Raw genomic sequence first — 16,735 nt, forward strand, 5'->3', positions numbered from 1 at the left:
CGCAAAGTTCAATTGAACCTGAAGTGGAAGCTTTTAGTGGGATAATGATGCCAAGCACCAAAGATTGGCTCAGAAAGAGGAAATGGTTATATGGAGTGGGCCAATCAAAGCCCCGATTTGATTTGATTACATATGGATGCAGAAAACTTTAAAATCACAACTCTGGAATCTTTTTGAATTTAATTTACATGGAGAATTGAAGAATTTTGAGACAAAACGGCTACAAAAGGTTATTTCAGGTTAAATGTGGCTCCTACATGGAATATTTAACCCAATACTATTAGTTTTAATAAATGATATTAAAAATATCAAATCATTCTTGCAGTTGTGTTCAAATGCATTACCTTCATTTGCAATGTTTTTCCAAAGCTGATTGGAAGAACACATCACAAGGTTCATAGAAATATCCGTGAGGTCCAAATTGCGTTCAAATACTACAGATCTATAAAAACAACTGAGACATCGCCGTGCTCCAACAAACTACAGCTTTTGTTTTTTGAAATGCTTCGGTAAACAAAACTCTGCACGCTGGTCCAGTTTGTACATTTTGTTTTTCTGTAATAAAGTAGGACTTACTGAAATTCTTTCACTGCACTTTATTCAGGCTGGCCTATGGAAGTACATCTAATGAAAGTCCATGAATAATAGCTTCATTGTGCATTCATGTGGCGCTGGAATATTCCCATGAATTTTCTCAAGTAGACTAAACTACTTTTGGTAAGAGATGCAGAGATGTTGATGTCGTACACAAAACATGGCTACAAGCAGCTGATTTTTGCACACACGAACGCAAAGTGAAAAATCATCTTTCCAACTCGGGAAAACTCAAATTATCCAAGAAACAGTTTAACAGCAGAGGAAACATCAGCCGCTCAAGTTCGTTTATCTCTTTATGGTCTTGAGTAGTTTTTAATTTTGCAGTGAACCGTCCATTAAAACCATGAAACTCACAAGCTTCAGTGCATCAGTCAAGCAATCTAGTTGTGTAAGCTAAAGGTGCTAACTGCTAACCTGAAGGCTTCAGGAGGAGGAGTCAAAAACACATTGATCATGTTCATGTTTTATACACAGCATGATTAGAAGATTGATTTTTTTTTCTTGTCCTTGCAGACTAATGTGTCAGAGGATAACACGGTATCCCCGTCAAAGTCAAAAAGCTAATTTTTAGTCCTTTGTGCTTCATCTTGCGATCTGAATGAAATCTTTGAACGAGCATTCGAAGAGAAGTCGATGCAATTTTCTGCACCTGCCAAAACACTGCTGATTCAGTGCACAGCTGGAGGAAACCCACTGAAAATGCATTTCTTTATGTCAAACAACTAAACTCACACCAACTCGTCTGTGACGCCCGTTAACTGCTGAAGCCTAATCCTGTTTTCACTAGCTGCATGTAATCACTGCACACAGTTCAAAATCATTTGTAGTTCCACGATAAGACCAGTTTCAGCTGCGAGAAGAGCCGCTAACATGTCAGATAAAAACCAAGCACGCCGTCGCTCAGCCAAAGCTCCCTCACACATCATCTGTTTCCAGCAAAGATCCACAAACCAGAGAAGTGTCATGAAATCTTAATATTGACACTGCTTTTAAACAAAAAAAAAAAAAAAAAACCGACTCCTTTCAGGGAAAGACATTTCTGCTCGCGCACGCAGGCTAATGGAACCGTAAATATCGGAGGGGAAGCTTTATAAGGAGCTCAAAGAGCAGCCTTCTTATCTGCTGGAGCCAAACAGAGCTAGAATGACTACATGATTGAGCATGCCATAAATATTGTTTTCATTAAACTGAGCAGTGTGCTGAAACCCCACTCCCCCCAAAAAACAGTGGATACTTCAGAAATGCTTTCTTTACAAAAGGGTTCCCCCTTTTGTAAAGAAAGAGAGAAGAAAGAGAAAAAAAAAAAAAAAAAAAAAAAAAGGAACTGGCTTATAAAGCAGCTCCCATCTACGTCCTTGCAGTGCCCCTAAAATGACAGTCGGGCAGTGTGAGGTGGCTGCTCTGTAGGGAAGCGCACTTCAAAGCAGGCCATTTCATCAGCGACCGTCAGCCTCAAGTGGAGCATGAGATAAAAAATAAAAAGGAAGGGGAGAAAGAAAAAGAAATCAATACTCTAGACCAGGCTTCTTCCTTCAAGCCTTGCGCTGCTCTTTGTGTTGGAACATTCAAGTCAGCACCTGAACTGTGCCCCAATTATACCTCAACCTCCTGCAGAAGAAACCTGAAAATAGATTAGCATTTCTTTTTTTTTTTTTAAACACATTTGAAGTTCAGCACTTTCAAATATTGTATCTAAACTACTCCAACCTCAGTACTACAGTGCAGTGAAAAGCTAAGAAGGTACAGCTACAGTGGCAACCCCTCCTCACACCCCAAATTTCCAAAGTGAAGCAGTTGGGTGGGTTAGAAGTGTCGTCTCATGATCGTAAGGTTTCAATAAAAGGTGGCCACTTTATTAGGTTCACTTTCAATTGCTTTAAAATGCAAATTTGGTCACACGTTAACACAGCCTGCTAAAGTTCAAACTGGTTGTTGATGCCAGACAGGTTGGTCTGAATATTTCAGAAACTGCTCTACTGGTTTCCCAACACCGCCATCTAAGGTTTAGAGAAATGTCCAAAAAGGAAAATATTGTAGTGGAGACCAGAAGAAAACAGCAAGACTGCTTTGCACTAATAGGAGGGCAACGACATCGAATAACCGCTCGTTACAACCAAGTTCTGCAGAAGAGCATCTGTGAATGAACATGTTGAATCTTGGAGCAGATTACTAAAGTAGCAGGACACGGTCATCCCAGAACAGGAAACTGGGGCTACAACTCACACAGGCTTATACAGTTGGATGATAGAAGATTGTAAATGCGTGAGTCAGGGTCAGACTTGAACATGAAAGCATGGATCCATCCGGGCTTGCATGAGCAGTGTGAAGGCTGCTGCTGGACATTTTCGTGGCACAGCCCTTTGTACCAATCGAGCTTGTTTGAGACGGTGGATGAACTGAAGCGCTGCACCAAGGACGAGTACTAAATAGGGAAGACTGAGCCGTTAATAACAGGTCCACTTTAAGGCTACTTCATTCCAAAATAAATCCTGTCCAATTTAATTTAGAAAAGATGAACCCTACCATTTTACTGCCAGTAAAGTTTGAGTCACCGGGCATTTAAACATTCTGCAAATCTATTTGGCTTTCTCGTGTACGTGGAGAGAATTACTACAGAAGCAGAGAGCTTTAAAAGCCCGGAAATCTGCCCATCAGCAGGGAAGTGCATCATATCATTTAAACAAAGTTAAAAACTGCATATTGCTTTTTTTTTTAAGGAAGCCTAAGTACTGAAGCATTTGAGCAACTGTCAAGTGAAAAGCAAAGCAATTAGACTGGCTAGTTAATGGGGGTCGTTTCCAGCTTAAAGCACAACAGTTTAAAACTAAACATTTCGGCATGTAGTTAGTAAAACTCCGTTTCCTGTCAGACAGGAAACAGGAATGATCCAATCACAAAGCTTCATTGCCCTTCAACTTATTTATTGATGTACTGAACATGGAAAAAATAAATAAATCCAAAAGTATCCAAACACAAAGTAAAGAACATGTACATCCTTTTAAATACTTAACAAAAAGATTCTATTCCAAAAATGCTGTGAACCAAGTCAGACTATACAACTTCAAATAAATAATCACTCTCATATTAAGAATTGAGAAAAGAGGGATGGGAGGAAACATTTCCTCATGCCAGACCTGCAGCACAATTTCCCAAGACCAAAAAAAATAAATAAATAAGAGGAAAAAAAATAAAATAAATAGAGGAAAAAAAACATCAAGCGGTTACATAAAGGAAAAACAAAACTTATTCTCAGCAGTGGCAGGTCAGGCATGACAAATGTTGTCTCTTCCCTACAGCAGCAAGTATCACAACTCATCTAGACTTAAAGTTTAACTTGTACAAGTAACACAAAGAAGGAATAGATAAACAAGAAAAAGCAGTTGCAAAGATAATTATATAATGCATAGCACACTGCTCGTTTAAGGGGAAGCATGACTAATAATCGGTTGAAATACCAAGCAGGATGCAGGTGCAGTATTCAGTGCATCTAAGGCTCAACCAGCCTCCATTTGTGTGTTCGAGATGAGCTAGATGTTGACAAACTTCTGCAACCAACTTTGCTATTGTTAATGGAACTGCTTCACCGCCCTTCCCCAAAGTGAATAAAGCAATATACACCTTTTTACGATTTTAAAGACAGGTTATATGCATTACGTATATATTTATATATAGAGATATGAGTATGAAAAAAGTAATCAAATAGTTCAAAACTGTGGTTTATATCCATTCTTTACCACATAAATATATATCTATAATGTTTATATATAAAAAAAAAAACCCAAAACAAAACAAATGTCTATAGTTTCTTAATACCTTTTTTTTTTTTTTAACGAAGCAAGACTATCTACAGACCTAACAACCAACAAATCTGATGCACTAATGCTAGTCCATAGGACGACAACTCAAGTATTTCAACTGAAGAGAAACTGAAAATAAAGATCCAAAAACAAAAAAAGACCTTACACAGTCCTGAAAAGAAAGTTGTATATAATAACCACACTTTTCAATGAAGTCCAAACGAAAATCAAAGTCTGCCAAGTACTCAACATAAAAAAGGACTTATTTACACAGCTCAAAGCTCAGGAGGAACCTTTCTATTTGTCACGCTAGTTGTTTTTTGATGCTGCTGCCTTCACTGGCTTGTCTTCAATCTTTCATACAAAGTATGTAAAAACCCTCATTGGTTGATATTAAGACAAAAATCAGTCTAATGATATTGTAGATACACCACAAAACACCATGAGCTCCATCTGAAGGGAATCTTAGAGGAAGAACTGATTTTTCTTTTTTCCCTTTTTTTTTTAAATCCCCCATTTACCTTTATGATATCTCCATGTTTTTAATTTTTCATGCACTTTTTGCAGATCAACCTTTGAAGTTTTGTCCGTTTCCAAATCAGACCGGAAAGCGAGTCGCTAGCCGTAACGACCAGACGACCGAGGGGAGGGGGGACCCACAGATGATTTTACAAATGAAACCAGCACTGCCACTGATTCTATAATCTAAAGGTAATACAAAGATCTCAAAAGGTATCTTTTACATCATAAATCTCTCCAGAAATTTCAACCACTGCAAACTTTCTTGTAAAGTTCAAAAGCTCACAAGGTGTCATATGAAGATATTTCTCAAAGTATCCAAGTCAAAATATTTTGTTCCAGGTCCAGTAAAAAGTTTCTCCAAATTTTTCTTTTTATAAAAATAGATGCTTTTAAACCCACATCAAAGAGGTTCTTAGCTCTTTGGCAAGGTACTGCTTTAAGAATCTTTTTTTTTGTCTTTTTATCTGTTAATTGTACAATAAGCAACATTATGCAGCCAACCAATAACCAACTGATATTACAGGAAACAGAATACTTACAAAATTAACAGAACCGCAAATAGTTCAACGCAAATACTTGCTAACCACCGAAGGCATAAACGCACGTGTGGCAAATCAGGACACAGAAGTACAAAGAAAAATCACTACACATAACCTTACAAGACTTACTGTTTCAAAGCAGATGTGCAACAAAATGACAAAACCTAGAGTAACATTTTAGATGGTCCATCTGTAAAGACAGCAAGAGAAGTCAACATGACAGGCATCAAGACCTGCAGGTATTTTTCTGTTTTAAAGTATAGAGAAGATTCAAAGTGTAGCAATGGGAAAAAAGAGAAGGAAAAAAAAAAGAGATCACATTGTTGGACGCTAAATATCGTTTTTCTTCGCAACACTGATTTACAAAGCTCTTGTTACTAATGTAGAAAGTTACGGTCAATACGCTTCCATTTTCTGTTTCCATTTTCTGGTGAGTTTTCTAGAAACAATCTGAGTTTCAGGCTTTGTGTGTTTTGTTGGTTTTGAATGACACTTGCAGAACTCTGTCCCCAAGGCGGTATCCATTCAAGCTGGCGATGGCCACAGCTGCCTCGTCGTAATTAGTCATGGTGACAAAACCAAATCCTTTGCACTTGTTTGTGTTAAAGTCGCGGATAACCTTGACGTTTGTGACAGCACCAAACGGCCCGAACATCTGCCAAAGGATGCTTTCATCTGCGTCCGGAGCCAGGTTGTAGACGAAGATGCACCAGCCAGTGCCCGCGTGCCCCGGGATGTTGATGCCAGCCAAGCTGGTCACCCCGTCAATGGCCATCGGGGAGAACCTGCTGTTAAAACACAAAAAGTAACATGGTTCAAGGCAAGAGCCAAAATGAGCACAAAACGGGCCATTTTATAAGACAGGAGATCGTACCAACAAGCCTAACAGAGTGTGACAAGTCTCTGCAGGGATCAGCTCTACCCACACATCGTGAGCCATGGATGCTTCTATGGCCATATGGTGCTAGTGCCATTCTTTCATTTCAGGAATTACATAATCAGATTTTTCACAAAACACACTTCCTTCATCTTCTGCAGCAAGTCACCTGAGCAGCAACCCTCAGAATAAATGCACAGATTCAGTCCTCGAGCGACTCCCCACACATTTAGTTTGTAGCTTCACAACTGCAAAGGAAATCATTTCCTCCAAATCAAAAACTGGCAAATTATAAAGGGAAATAAATTCTATATAAATGCGGCAGTTGCCAAGAGCATAATAACGAGGCACAGAAAGGCTCTGGCCTTCGGTAAGTGTGCTTTTGCAGATTTAAGAAACAAAATTCAAAGTGCATGAAAAGCCTATGAATTATTGCAGCAGGTGTCACACAAGATTAGCTGCTCCACTTGGCCTCTCAGGGAACATCCACTATGACAGGTGTGCTCCCAGCATCAAGGACCCACGGAGAAATTTGGCAACCAAGACGTCAGCCAACGAGCACGGCAGAGGAGAAATCGCACGTCTATTGCTGCTGGTGACGGCTCTTTGAGCTTTCAGGGAACTGGACTTCAATCACACACACGAGGAAGACATTCTTATAAAACTGAACTGAGACAAACTGGTATCCCGGCGAATCCTGAAAGACGTCTGACGCAACAAAGTTTAAAACAGGACAGGGCTGTCCATAATAGATCAAGGTAAGAGTGCAAAGCTCAATACAAACGTGCAATTTTGTGCAATAGCGAGTAAGATTGTAAGAGTCTGCCCTTTGTTATGTAGACAAGCGGCGTAGACAGTGCTTTAATCTATCACATGTTGTGACATTAGCTCTAGATTAAAGCGCTCCACTGCATCACCAGCAGCTGATTTTATACAGTTTCCTTATTTCAGAGAACACGTTTAAAGGACAAATACCTAAACACGTTTATGTTAAACACTGAGCATGGCCACTAAAACAGTCACCTCCGTGTCCCTTCGGATACAGAGACTCTGCTTTGTTCAAACCATAAAGAGTCATTTTGCCACAAACTGCACTTCAGATTCTCCAACATGGCAGCTGAGCAGACCACATGCTGCTCTTTAGTATTAACGCACTAAATACTCAATTAGATTAAAGGATATCGACCCGGTTAGCAACCTACAGACAATGCAGTCATGTTATTTATGCTTTAGAAATTGTAAACCAAACCAGAAACGATGCCACATCAGGCAGTAAGAGCGACTTAAATCAGATAAATTTAGCAGGTAGTTTTTGACATCCTCCGCTGGTCTAACACAATGGAGAGACCCTGCCCCTCCAGCCTATGCTCTCAGCATACACAGGTCTGCCTTTAGGCATCTGCAGCAGCTGTTCAATATTTACATCATGACTTACTGTGAAGACAAACAGCCTGATTCACCCACACCAACTGAATTGTGTGTATATTTGTTGTGGATGCACAGAAAAGCATTTGCTTTGAGCAGCAGTCTCATATTGAATCAGTGCCACTTTATGCAGTGTTAACTACCTACACAATGCTGCCATAGAGCTCATAGGAAATAAACAACAAAATGTATCCCATCAGCTCCCTCGCGTTAAGCTCGGAATTTCCCTCAAGGATCAATTAAGGCAGACTAAAACTAAAACAGAAAGTCAATTTACCTTTTGACTCCGTAGGCCATGTTCAGCAGATTGTCCAACCTTAAAAAGAGCAAAACACCAACAGACAAATTAATTTTATAAGAAAGAAACTTTTCAGGAAGCTGATGAGTTTTGACAGGATGACAAAGATGAGTAATGGGTCTGATACCACGATTAACGTCTGCTGTTCCACTTAAATTTTCCCCAGTCATCCTTCACAACACAGCCAACAGGAGACTTGCAGTTCATACAGAAAAGGGTCAATTAGGCTGACAGGGTGGCAGCTTTAACAACCACTGACATCAATCAGCACACTGAAAATTAACACATTTTTTGGACTAACTTGCACAATTTGTTCATTCATTGCTCATCTCATTTCCACATTTGCCAAAAATCTGTTTAAACCCGATTGTGTGGTAGGCCTACGTCTGCAACATGCCGCAAAGTCAATGTAATAATGGGGATGATATATTCTGCCCAGAGTACCGACGAGCTCCGACACAGAATATTTTCACAATACTGCCAGTGAGACAATTTAAATGCTAATATCCAAAAACCTCAGAGGGTCAACAAAATCAGCTTCACTAGCAGCATTATACTTTTTTGGTGTGCCCCTTTTACCTGAAGCGTTGTGCCTGCTGTGCGAGGGGTCCTGGGTACCTTCGATTGGGTGACTGATAGAGCTGGGACAGCAGCGCCTGGCTGGTCTTTTGGCTCGGGTTGTTTGCAAACTTGACTGTAATGGGTTCGGTGGCACCAGGCGGCTTCTGACAGTTCAGACCCTTGATGGCCTCCTCAGCCTCAACTCGCCGGTCAAAACGAATGAAGCCAACTCCTCTGGAAACACCTGAGAGAGCCCAGTAACTCCAGATTAGTCATTCTGAGCTTCACCCGACTGTCAAAACATGAACTAATGATCAGCCTTTTAAGTAGACTCGTTTAATGCCGATATGCCTTTTTATTCCCCTCCAATATGACTTTTACCATTTTACCCAGTAGTACAGTGAACTGCTTTCAAGGTCTATCACTACACTATAAAGTAATTTCTTACTCCAGTTTTAAAAGCATGACCTTACAGCATGCGTGACCACAAACATTTGCTTTTTTATATTTGTATGTATTGACAGAGAAGTGCGTTCCACGTCTGGAAATTCATTAAATAACACAACACACACACACACACACACACACACACACACACACAGGAGGAGGACATACATCAGCAGTGACATGTATTTATGGACATCTATGAAGTAAACTTTATATACAACTAGGCTGGTAGCAGTTTAACAGCTGTAATTTCTCTGTAAAGTGACATTTTACTGTCTGTTATTAGCAGCTGAACATTAGGAAAAAGCCACAGCACAGATGTAGAAAAACTGATGACGCAGGTACTTGGTCTTTGACACACTCTAGAGACACAAGCTAATTATTCATATTTAGTTATTTGTTTAACTCAGTGATTCCCAAAGCGTGGGTCGGGGCCCCCTGTTGGGTTACAAATGTGCTGCAGGTGGGCCACAGTAATAAAATGCAGTTTGAATCACTCAAGTATGTACACTTATGTATTTACATAAATACATTTAAATAAAAATGAATAAAAACTGGTAATATAAGCTGGTTAGTTTGTGACAGTCTGACCTAAACTTACTGCACTTATACTGAAGTTTGTGTCACAGTGGCAGGTGAGTCACACATCAGCCTTAATCTTACATATGGTTGATTAGCATTAGCAATTTATGGGCGGCAGCACATTTAATTTGTTTAATAACACTTTCTCCTGTACATTGATTTGAGAGGATTTAAGTTGAGGTGGGCTCCATGTGATTTAATGGCTTTTAAGTGGGCTGCATCACTCTTGACTTGCTGCTTCGACTTATTTACCCTCTTAATGCCCTGTTGGGACACCAGCGCATGTCATTCCCCTCGGTCACATATGTGACTGCTGCCTGCCAAGGAGCGCAATCTTTGCCAGTATTGGTCAATCAGGCCAGCCTCCCATGTCATTTGCGTAAGAAGTTTTTGCTGCACATTTTGCTACTTTTACATTTTTAGCTCATTAACACATTTCTGTTATTTCTATACATAAAAAAGTTGCAGGTTGCAATCCTGCTTTGGTGTTTGAAAGACTGAGCTGGGTTATTAATACCAAGGTAAGACCATTGAATCCTCAAGGAACAAGTGGTTTTATGTTTGAAAACTATGAAAACAGCCATTCCCATAACACACGCCAGAAGGAATAAGCTTCAGCAGTGGGACAGAACCACTGGGAAATGTCCCAGTGAAAGATTCTGTTTATCAGTGTTTCATAAGGCTTCTGCTTGACAGCTGAGGAAAGGAGAATATAACTGCTCTAAATGCATTTCATTTCTTGCCATAAAACAGGCATCGCATGTACACCTTGGGGATGGAAAGAGAAAAGGGAGTAAGTGCAGGCAGGAGGGAGAAATTATGACGCATCGAGTCCTGCTACTTTATACTCAATTTTATATTCCATCTATGCATATTTATGAGCACGTCTTGTGGAAAATTGCGTTTTTGGGAACCTCGTAGCAACACCTCTGATGCATTTCTCAGTCCTGGTTGTGTCATTTTGTGGCAGTCAGGAGGGAAATGGGAGGATGGGCGTGACAGAGTGAAGATGGAACAAAGACGAGGGAAAGCTGTCATGCTGTACTCACCAGTCACCTGGTCCACCAGAATGCGTGAGGTAATAATGCGTCCGTACTGAGAGAAGAGCTGCTCCAGTTCCTTCTGAGTCATAGTTTTTGGCAGGCCACTGACGTATAAATTTGCATCTCTGATGGAGGCGGAGCTTGGACGCGCATAGGAAACCTACAAGTGGAAACAGTTGTCGACCTCAGTATATTACAGCCAGTTTACGCACAAGCAGGTTAGACCATCCATCACCTTTGATTCTTATCTCCGAACAGATGCTGTAACCGAGTCATAGCAGAGAGAATATAAACTAACTCACGTGTGAGTGAACTTGCAGGCCACACACAGAACTGCATCACATGATAAACTAAATACACCGTCTTCTGTAGACTACATTACTGTGTATGGCATCTCCTAACATCATAGCCAGCAGACATCAAGCCCGCCAGTGTTTGTAAAACCATCTGTATTCCAACTTTAACCATCACGTGATAACACAGTGACACCACAAACCAGACATTCAATACAGACCGTCGGCTACGTTTGAAAATGTCCCAAAATGAGCTCAACTTTCCCATCCTTAACCCGAGGGACCCCATTAATGCAGGTGAAAGGAAATCAGGGCTTTGCAAAAAAAAAAAAAAAAAAAAAAAAAAAAAAGAAGTGGTGTACACAAACTGCAGTGGCTCGATGCGTTTGTAACATATTAGTTAATATAAAGGATGTAAGTGTTAGCAGCTGGGTTTTAGCAACATTAGGGTGGTGCATTGCCGGTTTCTGCTGCTGTCTTCCTCAGTGCAAACCTAAACACTAAAACATTTTATAATTATTAATTGGACACTGACAAACCAGCCTGTCCACAAAGAGTTTAACCTGTCACATTTTGTCCCTCAACTCAAAATCCTGACAATTTAAACGTCAGGCCCATCAAGAAAGCTCATCTTTCAAAAAACCCCAAAGTGTTAAAAATCGCTCTACACAGCAATGTGGCTGCCTCTTTACCTTCATCTGAACTACTCTAGAGGTTTTGTTGCCTCTGAATTCAGATTACATCAGAAAAATCTCCAGCAACAGGCTAGAATAAATATGGGGCGCAAACAAACATCCATCCAGAAACCCAGACAAGTAATAGCAAAGAGAGGTAGACTCAATCCTCTACCAGGTCATGTGGATCAATACATCATTACACCCCTCAGCAGTCAAATTCATTTTTCTCCATGCACCATCTCATTTTCGGTTATGTCGAGATTTGTCTGATAATCTGCAGGAACCAAAGCAGCCTAAATTTTCAGAGCTGATGTGATAAGAAGTGTTGGAGGATGGTTTTGTGGAAGAGAATTGAGACAAAGAAAGAACAGAGTGTGCGAGTGTGTTCCCCCTAGCGTCACACTCATCTCTATTCCTCTGTCATCATTTTATGGGAATAAATAAAGGTCAAGTGACCACACCTCAAAATCTGCCGTGTACCACCGGTGAAGAGTAGAGTGATAACAGTAAAAGCTAAAGCCCCCTGCCCAGCCTCATCCATAGTCTAACCTTCACACTTTATTTAATGCTAATATTTGCAAAGTATATTCCCCCACTTCACTGGGTTTATTTGCACTTCTGACAGGGCAGCTGGAGAGTTTTCGATGTGTGATGCATAAGGCAGTGTTACCATGTTCTACTTTCAGGGGTATGAACTGAGACAGGCAGCGACATGAGAAAGATGGGCTCCGATTTGTGGAATTGAAGCGGTATGGCTCACAACACTACATCTTCTGCTGTCATGACATGCCACATCTGCACAATATTGAAGTGTTAAAAACAGAAATAATCAAGCGTACAGCTTACAAATTTGGTGCTATTCAAACATCAATTTTCTATTACAAAATGTGTTTTTGCCCACAGAAATTCTCTAATAGCTTTCTGCCTGATATGAGAAGGCTAGCTCCTCGTAAGGCCAGCACAAAAAAAGAAAAAAGAAAAAGTGTCACATCTAATAATCTGACTCCACCATCCACAAATCCTGCAGCACTATATGAAGCAAATGAGTTTTTCCACCAGCACATTGAGTGCTACATTGCCTGATGAATGCTAATGGCAGCCACCTCCCTGTAAAGGCATACAGCAGTGCTACAGCACATGCAACCATAGAAACAGTTCTGCTCTACTAGAGGCCCAAGCAAAGCCGCCTGTGCCCAGATTAACAATAGGCTCCCTTTACACCCCACACTGCTCCAGCCTCATTATGTCTCGACTCCAACCTACAGAGCCAGACATAACCGGTAAGACATTTTTATTTATTTTTTCAAACATGTCAAAAAGGATAACATATGATGTCTTACCTTGATGGTTTTGGTCTGAAGTCTCAAGCCATTTAAGGTATTGATGGCCTTTTCTGCATCCTTTGGGTCCACATAATTCACAAATCCATAGCCTAGGCTCTGCCCTGCAATCACAATATAAATAAAATTAATGTGACATGAAATTTAAGACTAACGTGGGCAAAAACAGGTCTTTTTAGAATCAGCAGAATTAGCATAAATGTGGTTTTACCCCCTCCCCAAACAATCTCATATCTGGCAGCGCACAGAGGTCAAACCATTTCCTACAAATCTCAGGAAATTTACCACAGGTTGTAAACAAACTAAACACGCTCTTTGACAAACAGGTTTTAAATTAAAAATGACAAGCAATTGCTCTGCTTTCACACCAACTCATCTACGACAGAGCGAAGTAGCCGAGGCTCAATGTCTTCCCCTCCCGCTGCAGTTTATCTCTAAAATGTACAATAGATTGACACCCACTCACTATGTGCACAGAGGCAATTCAATTTCCTCCACCCACATCCTGGGTTTCTCTGCAATTTCACTGCCGGTCAAGTTCACCATCTCGAGCAGTTTCACCATATTAATGCAGCACATATATAAACAAGCTGAATGGCATCGGAAAGTTTTGGGAAATTAAAAATAATTTAAATCTCTGACAGTGAGGCTCATGACACCATTAACCTGCACTTTGATTAGTTATATTAAAGCAATGATTGCGGCAGAAGTTCATCCTGCAGTAGCAGATTTTTTTTCTCTTCAATATAGACTTTTCTCCATCTCTCGGATGCCCCTAATTAAATGCACGTAAAACTAGACTTTCTATTCTTTCAGTGATATATTAACTCACTCCATGCTTCAAACTGCCAAAAATATATACATTTTTTCCTACTGCCCAAAAAAAAGCTCTCATTGAGACATTCATGTCTACTACACAATACTGTAACAGACACCGTCACATCTGTGCACCACTGCACAGGTGATACGCTAAATTTAAAGTAATCTGTCAATTTAAATTTTAGATATTAAATTACTGTCCCCATTCACGCAAGTATTTTGTAATGAGAATGGACACATTTATCTCAGCATCTATCTGCTGATGCTTTCTTGCACCAGTAAGTTGTCCTTGTTGATGCATCGCTACAGTGAATAGCTGAGAAAAGGCCATTCATATGAACCAATTACTTACTACTCTGCCACGGTTCAAAGACTGAAATCCCACTGCTGGTTAGTTATAGGATTATTACTGTTATGATATCAAGATATTTATTCATATAATCAAGCATAACGATTTAATAATAAATGCATTTTCAACTGATAAATGTCCCTGATCTTTGGGTTTCTGTGTTGCACCTAAACAGGCTGAACTGTAACTCAGAGCACACTAAATTTAGTTTACAATAATTAAACATCCAACTATGAAATATCTCGAGACTGCTTTTCTACACAGCTGAACTCCCTATATACTCCCATACCGCTTTAATCCATCTCACTGCTTGATCACAGCAGAACAAGCAGTGACTCACAAAGTTCATAAACTTAATTTCACCTCCAGGTCAGGGAACATTATCGCCAGGAGAAATATGCCAAGTCTTTGAAATGAGCTGGTGAAATGAAACATCTACTTGAGCCCTGAGGGCAAAATGCTTGCTGTACAATGTTCCCCTACAGACGCTCTATACGAGCATGCAAAGCTTTTGTGACACCTTCCTATGGAGTGTCTAACATCCATCGCATCCACTGTAAAGAAAGAGGCCCTTTAACAAACAACTTGTTGGCTTTCAGCTGTCATTAAAGGAGCAGCAGAGACATGCTGAGAAGCACTTTCAGAGAGCTGCACCCAGCTTCCAGTACAGACCTACTGCTATCCATAGTGGGAGGAAAATGACACAGACTAAGCTGCTTTCTGCAGCAGCAGCCAAAGCGTGAACATTTAAAGCAAAGAGGAAGCATGCATCTCTCTCTGGTGATTACTCAACATCTGATGTAGCAGCAGCGCACAGATGTAGGCTGGCTTAAATCCATTGCCAAAGGGCCAAGGGAGAGACAAAAGCAACAGAGTCTGGAGGGGATACGGTTTTATGCAGAGCTGAAAACGAGAATCATTCCTGAGAAACAACCGAGGTTCTGAATAACATTAAGGGCATTTTATTAAGCACCAATTCAAGCTCCCTTAAAAGGATAAAAAGCACTACTTTAAAAGCTTATTTTCAAATCAAAAGTGCAGCTTCTATATTAAATTTAACTTGTGCATTGATAGAAACTAGAGCTCAACAGTGGGGATTAATGCCCTTTTCAGAGCTTTAATTTGCTTTAGGCAGGGCTGTTTATGCAAATGCACACAGTTACCTATAATTTACCTTCCTTAAGCATGCTCTTTGACATGCATCTTCTGCCAGCTGGAGAGCCAAGAATTCACCGTCTCCAGCTGGCTGCATTTCTACTTCAACAAAAATAAATATAATTACAAAATAGCCACACTGATCTTTTAGAGTTTGCAGCAACAGACTTCATCTAAGCACTGATTCACTAAAGAGCCTGCTGCAACTGTCACTCAGTTTTATTCATAGTGACAATCACAACGGTCGCCTCAAAACACTTTGTGTTTCAAGGTAAAAAACCCTGCAATGTTAAAGAGTGAGAATCCTAACAAGTTCCCCATGAGCCAAAACCTGATGATGGTAGGGTGAAAAAGCTGGCAGAAACCAGTTAAAGGGAGATTGGAAAGGAGAGGAGAGAACCACACGGCACAGAGAGACGAGCACAACAAGCACTGGAGAAGGAAGACAAAGTAGTGTCATGTAAACGCAGAGGGAGTGAAGAGAGGCGGGTGAAGGAGAAACACTGAGTGCATCGTGAAAAATCCCCCAGCAGCCTGAAACTATAGCAGCTTAACTATGGATGCAATGGTTCAGGGTCAAATGAAACATCCTTAACTGAAAGTTTTATGAAAAAGGAAAGTTTGAAGCCCAATCTTAAAAGCACAGAGAGGGAGCGTGTCTCCTGAATCCAAAATGGGAGCTGGTCCATAGAAAGGCTCTGCCTCCCATTGTACTTGAGGAAAACTGAGAACCACAAGTGAGTCACAGTGCTTCCATCTCAGTCGAGTCCCACCATAGAAGAAGAAGAAAGAAAAAAAAAAAAAAAATCTCTCCAAGATACACCTGTACATGCTATGGTTAAATGCATGTAGTGTTTACTTCAGGATAAACATGTAAAAAAGTCCTGTCCCGGCACAGTACCGTGTTGAACTCCCTCAGCAACCTAAATCCATAAATACAACTCAAGCTGGTGCAACACATTTCCTTTAATAACATGTTTTTAAATCTCTGTAGTAAATGTTGTGAACTGCACTGAATATTACACTGAGGTCTGAGGACAAAGACTAGAACACCAGACAATCATCCATCTGTGCTGCTTTGCACTCTGACTCGAAATCATTGGAAATCATTGCTCTGCAGATGATCACTCGGCTGTCTTACATGTTTAAAAATGACCCAAGGCTGGATCAAGCAAGGGTTTTAATCGTTTAATTACAGCTACCTGAAAAGGCTGTGCTAATTAGTGTTTTACAGGTAAACTGACCATATTTAAAAACCACAGCATTAACTAATGGCATGACTTCTTTGAACAGAGTCTAATAAGCATGTCAAAAGTTTGGAAGAGGCACTTTAGTCTGTTCAGAGAAATCAAGTTCTGTTATCTTTTAACGTCAAAAATCAAACTATATGTAAGGATTCAGTGTACTTAATGGA

The 16,735-nt window shown here is 40.3% G+C and overlaps 1 protein-coding gene across 6 annotated transcripts in view; it reads right to left on the reverse strand.

Moving 5' to 3' along the window:
* Positions 1-2,252: 2,252 nt before the first annotated feature.
* The window catches only part of elavl2 (ELAV like neuron-specific RNA binding protein 2), a 32,871-nt gene continuing 18,388 nt past the window's right edge, over positions 2,253-16,735 (reverse strand). For all 6 annotated transcript variants that reach the window (XM_040012329.1, XM_040012332.1, XM_040012327.1 and 3 more), the window contains 5 exons: positions 12,999-13,102; positions 10,695-10,848; positions 8,635-8,860; positions 8,035-8,073; positions 2,253-6,243 (listed from right to left, as the gene is read on the reverse strand). In XM_040012329.1, the coding sequence (XP_039868263.1) occupies positions 5,913-6,243; positions 8,035-8,073; positions 8,635-8,860; positions 10,695-10,848; positions 12,999-13,102 (854 nt within the window). In that variant the 3' untranslated portion in view covers positions 2,253-5,912. The remainder of the gene's footprint in view (positions 6,244-8,034; positions 8,074-8,634; positions 8,861-10,694; positions 10,849-12,998; positions 13,103-16,735) is intronic.

Source organism: Simochromis diagramma, unplaced genomic scaffold (genome assembly GCF_900408965.1).
Source record: "Simochromis diagramma unplaced genomic scaffold, fSimDia1.1 OVJJ01000604.1, whole genome shotgun sequence".
Classification (NCBI taxonomy): Eukaryota; Metazoa; Chordata; class Actinopteri; order Cichliformes; family Cichlidae; genus Simochromis; species Simochromis diagramma.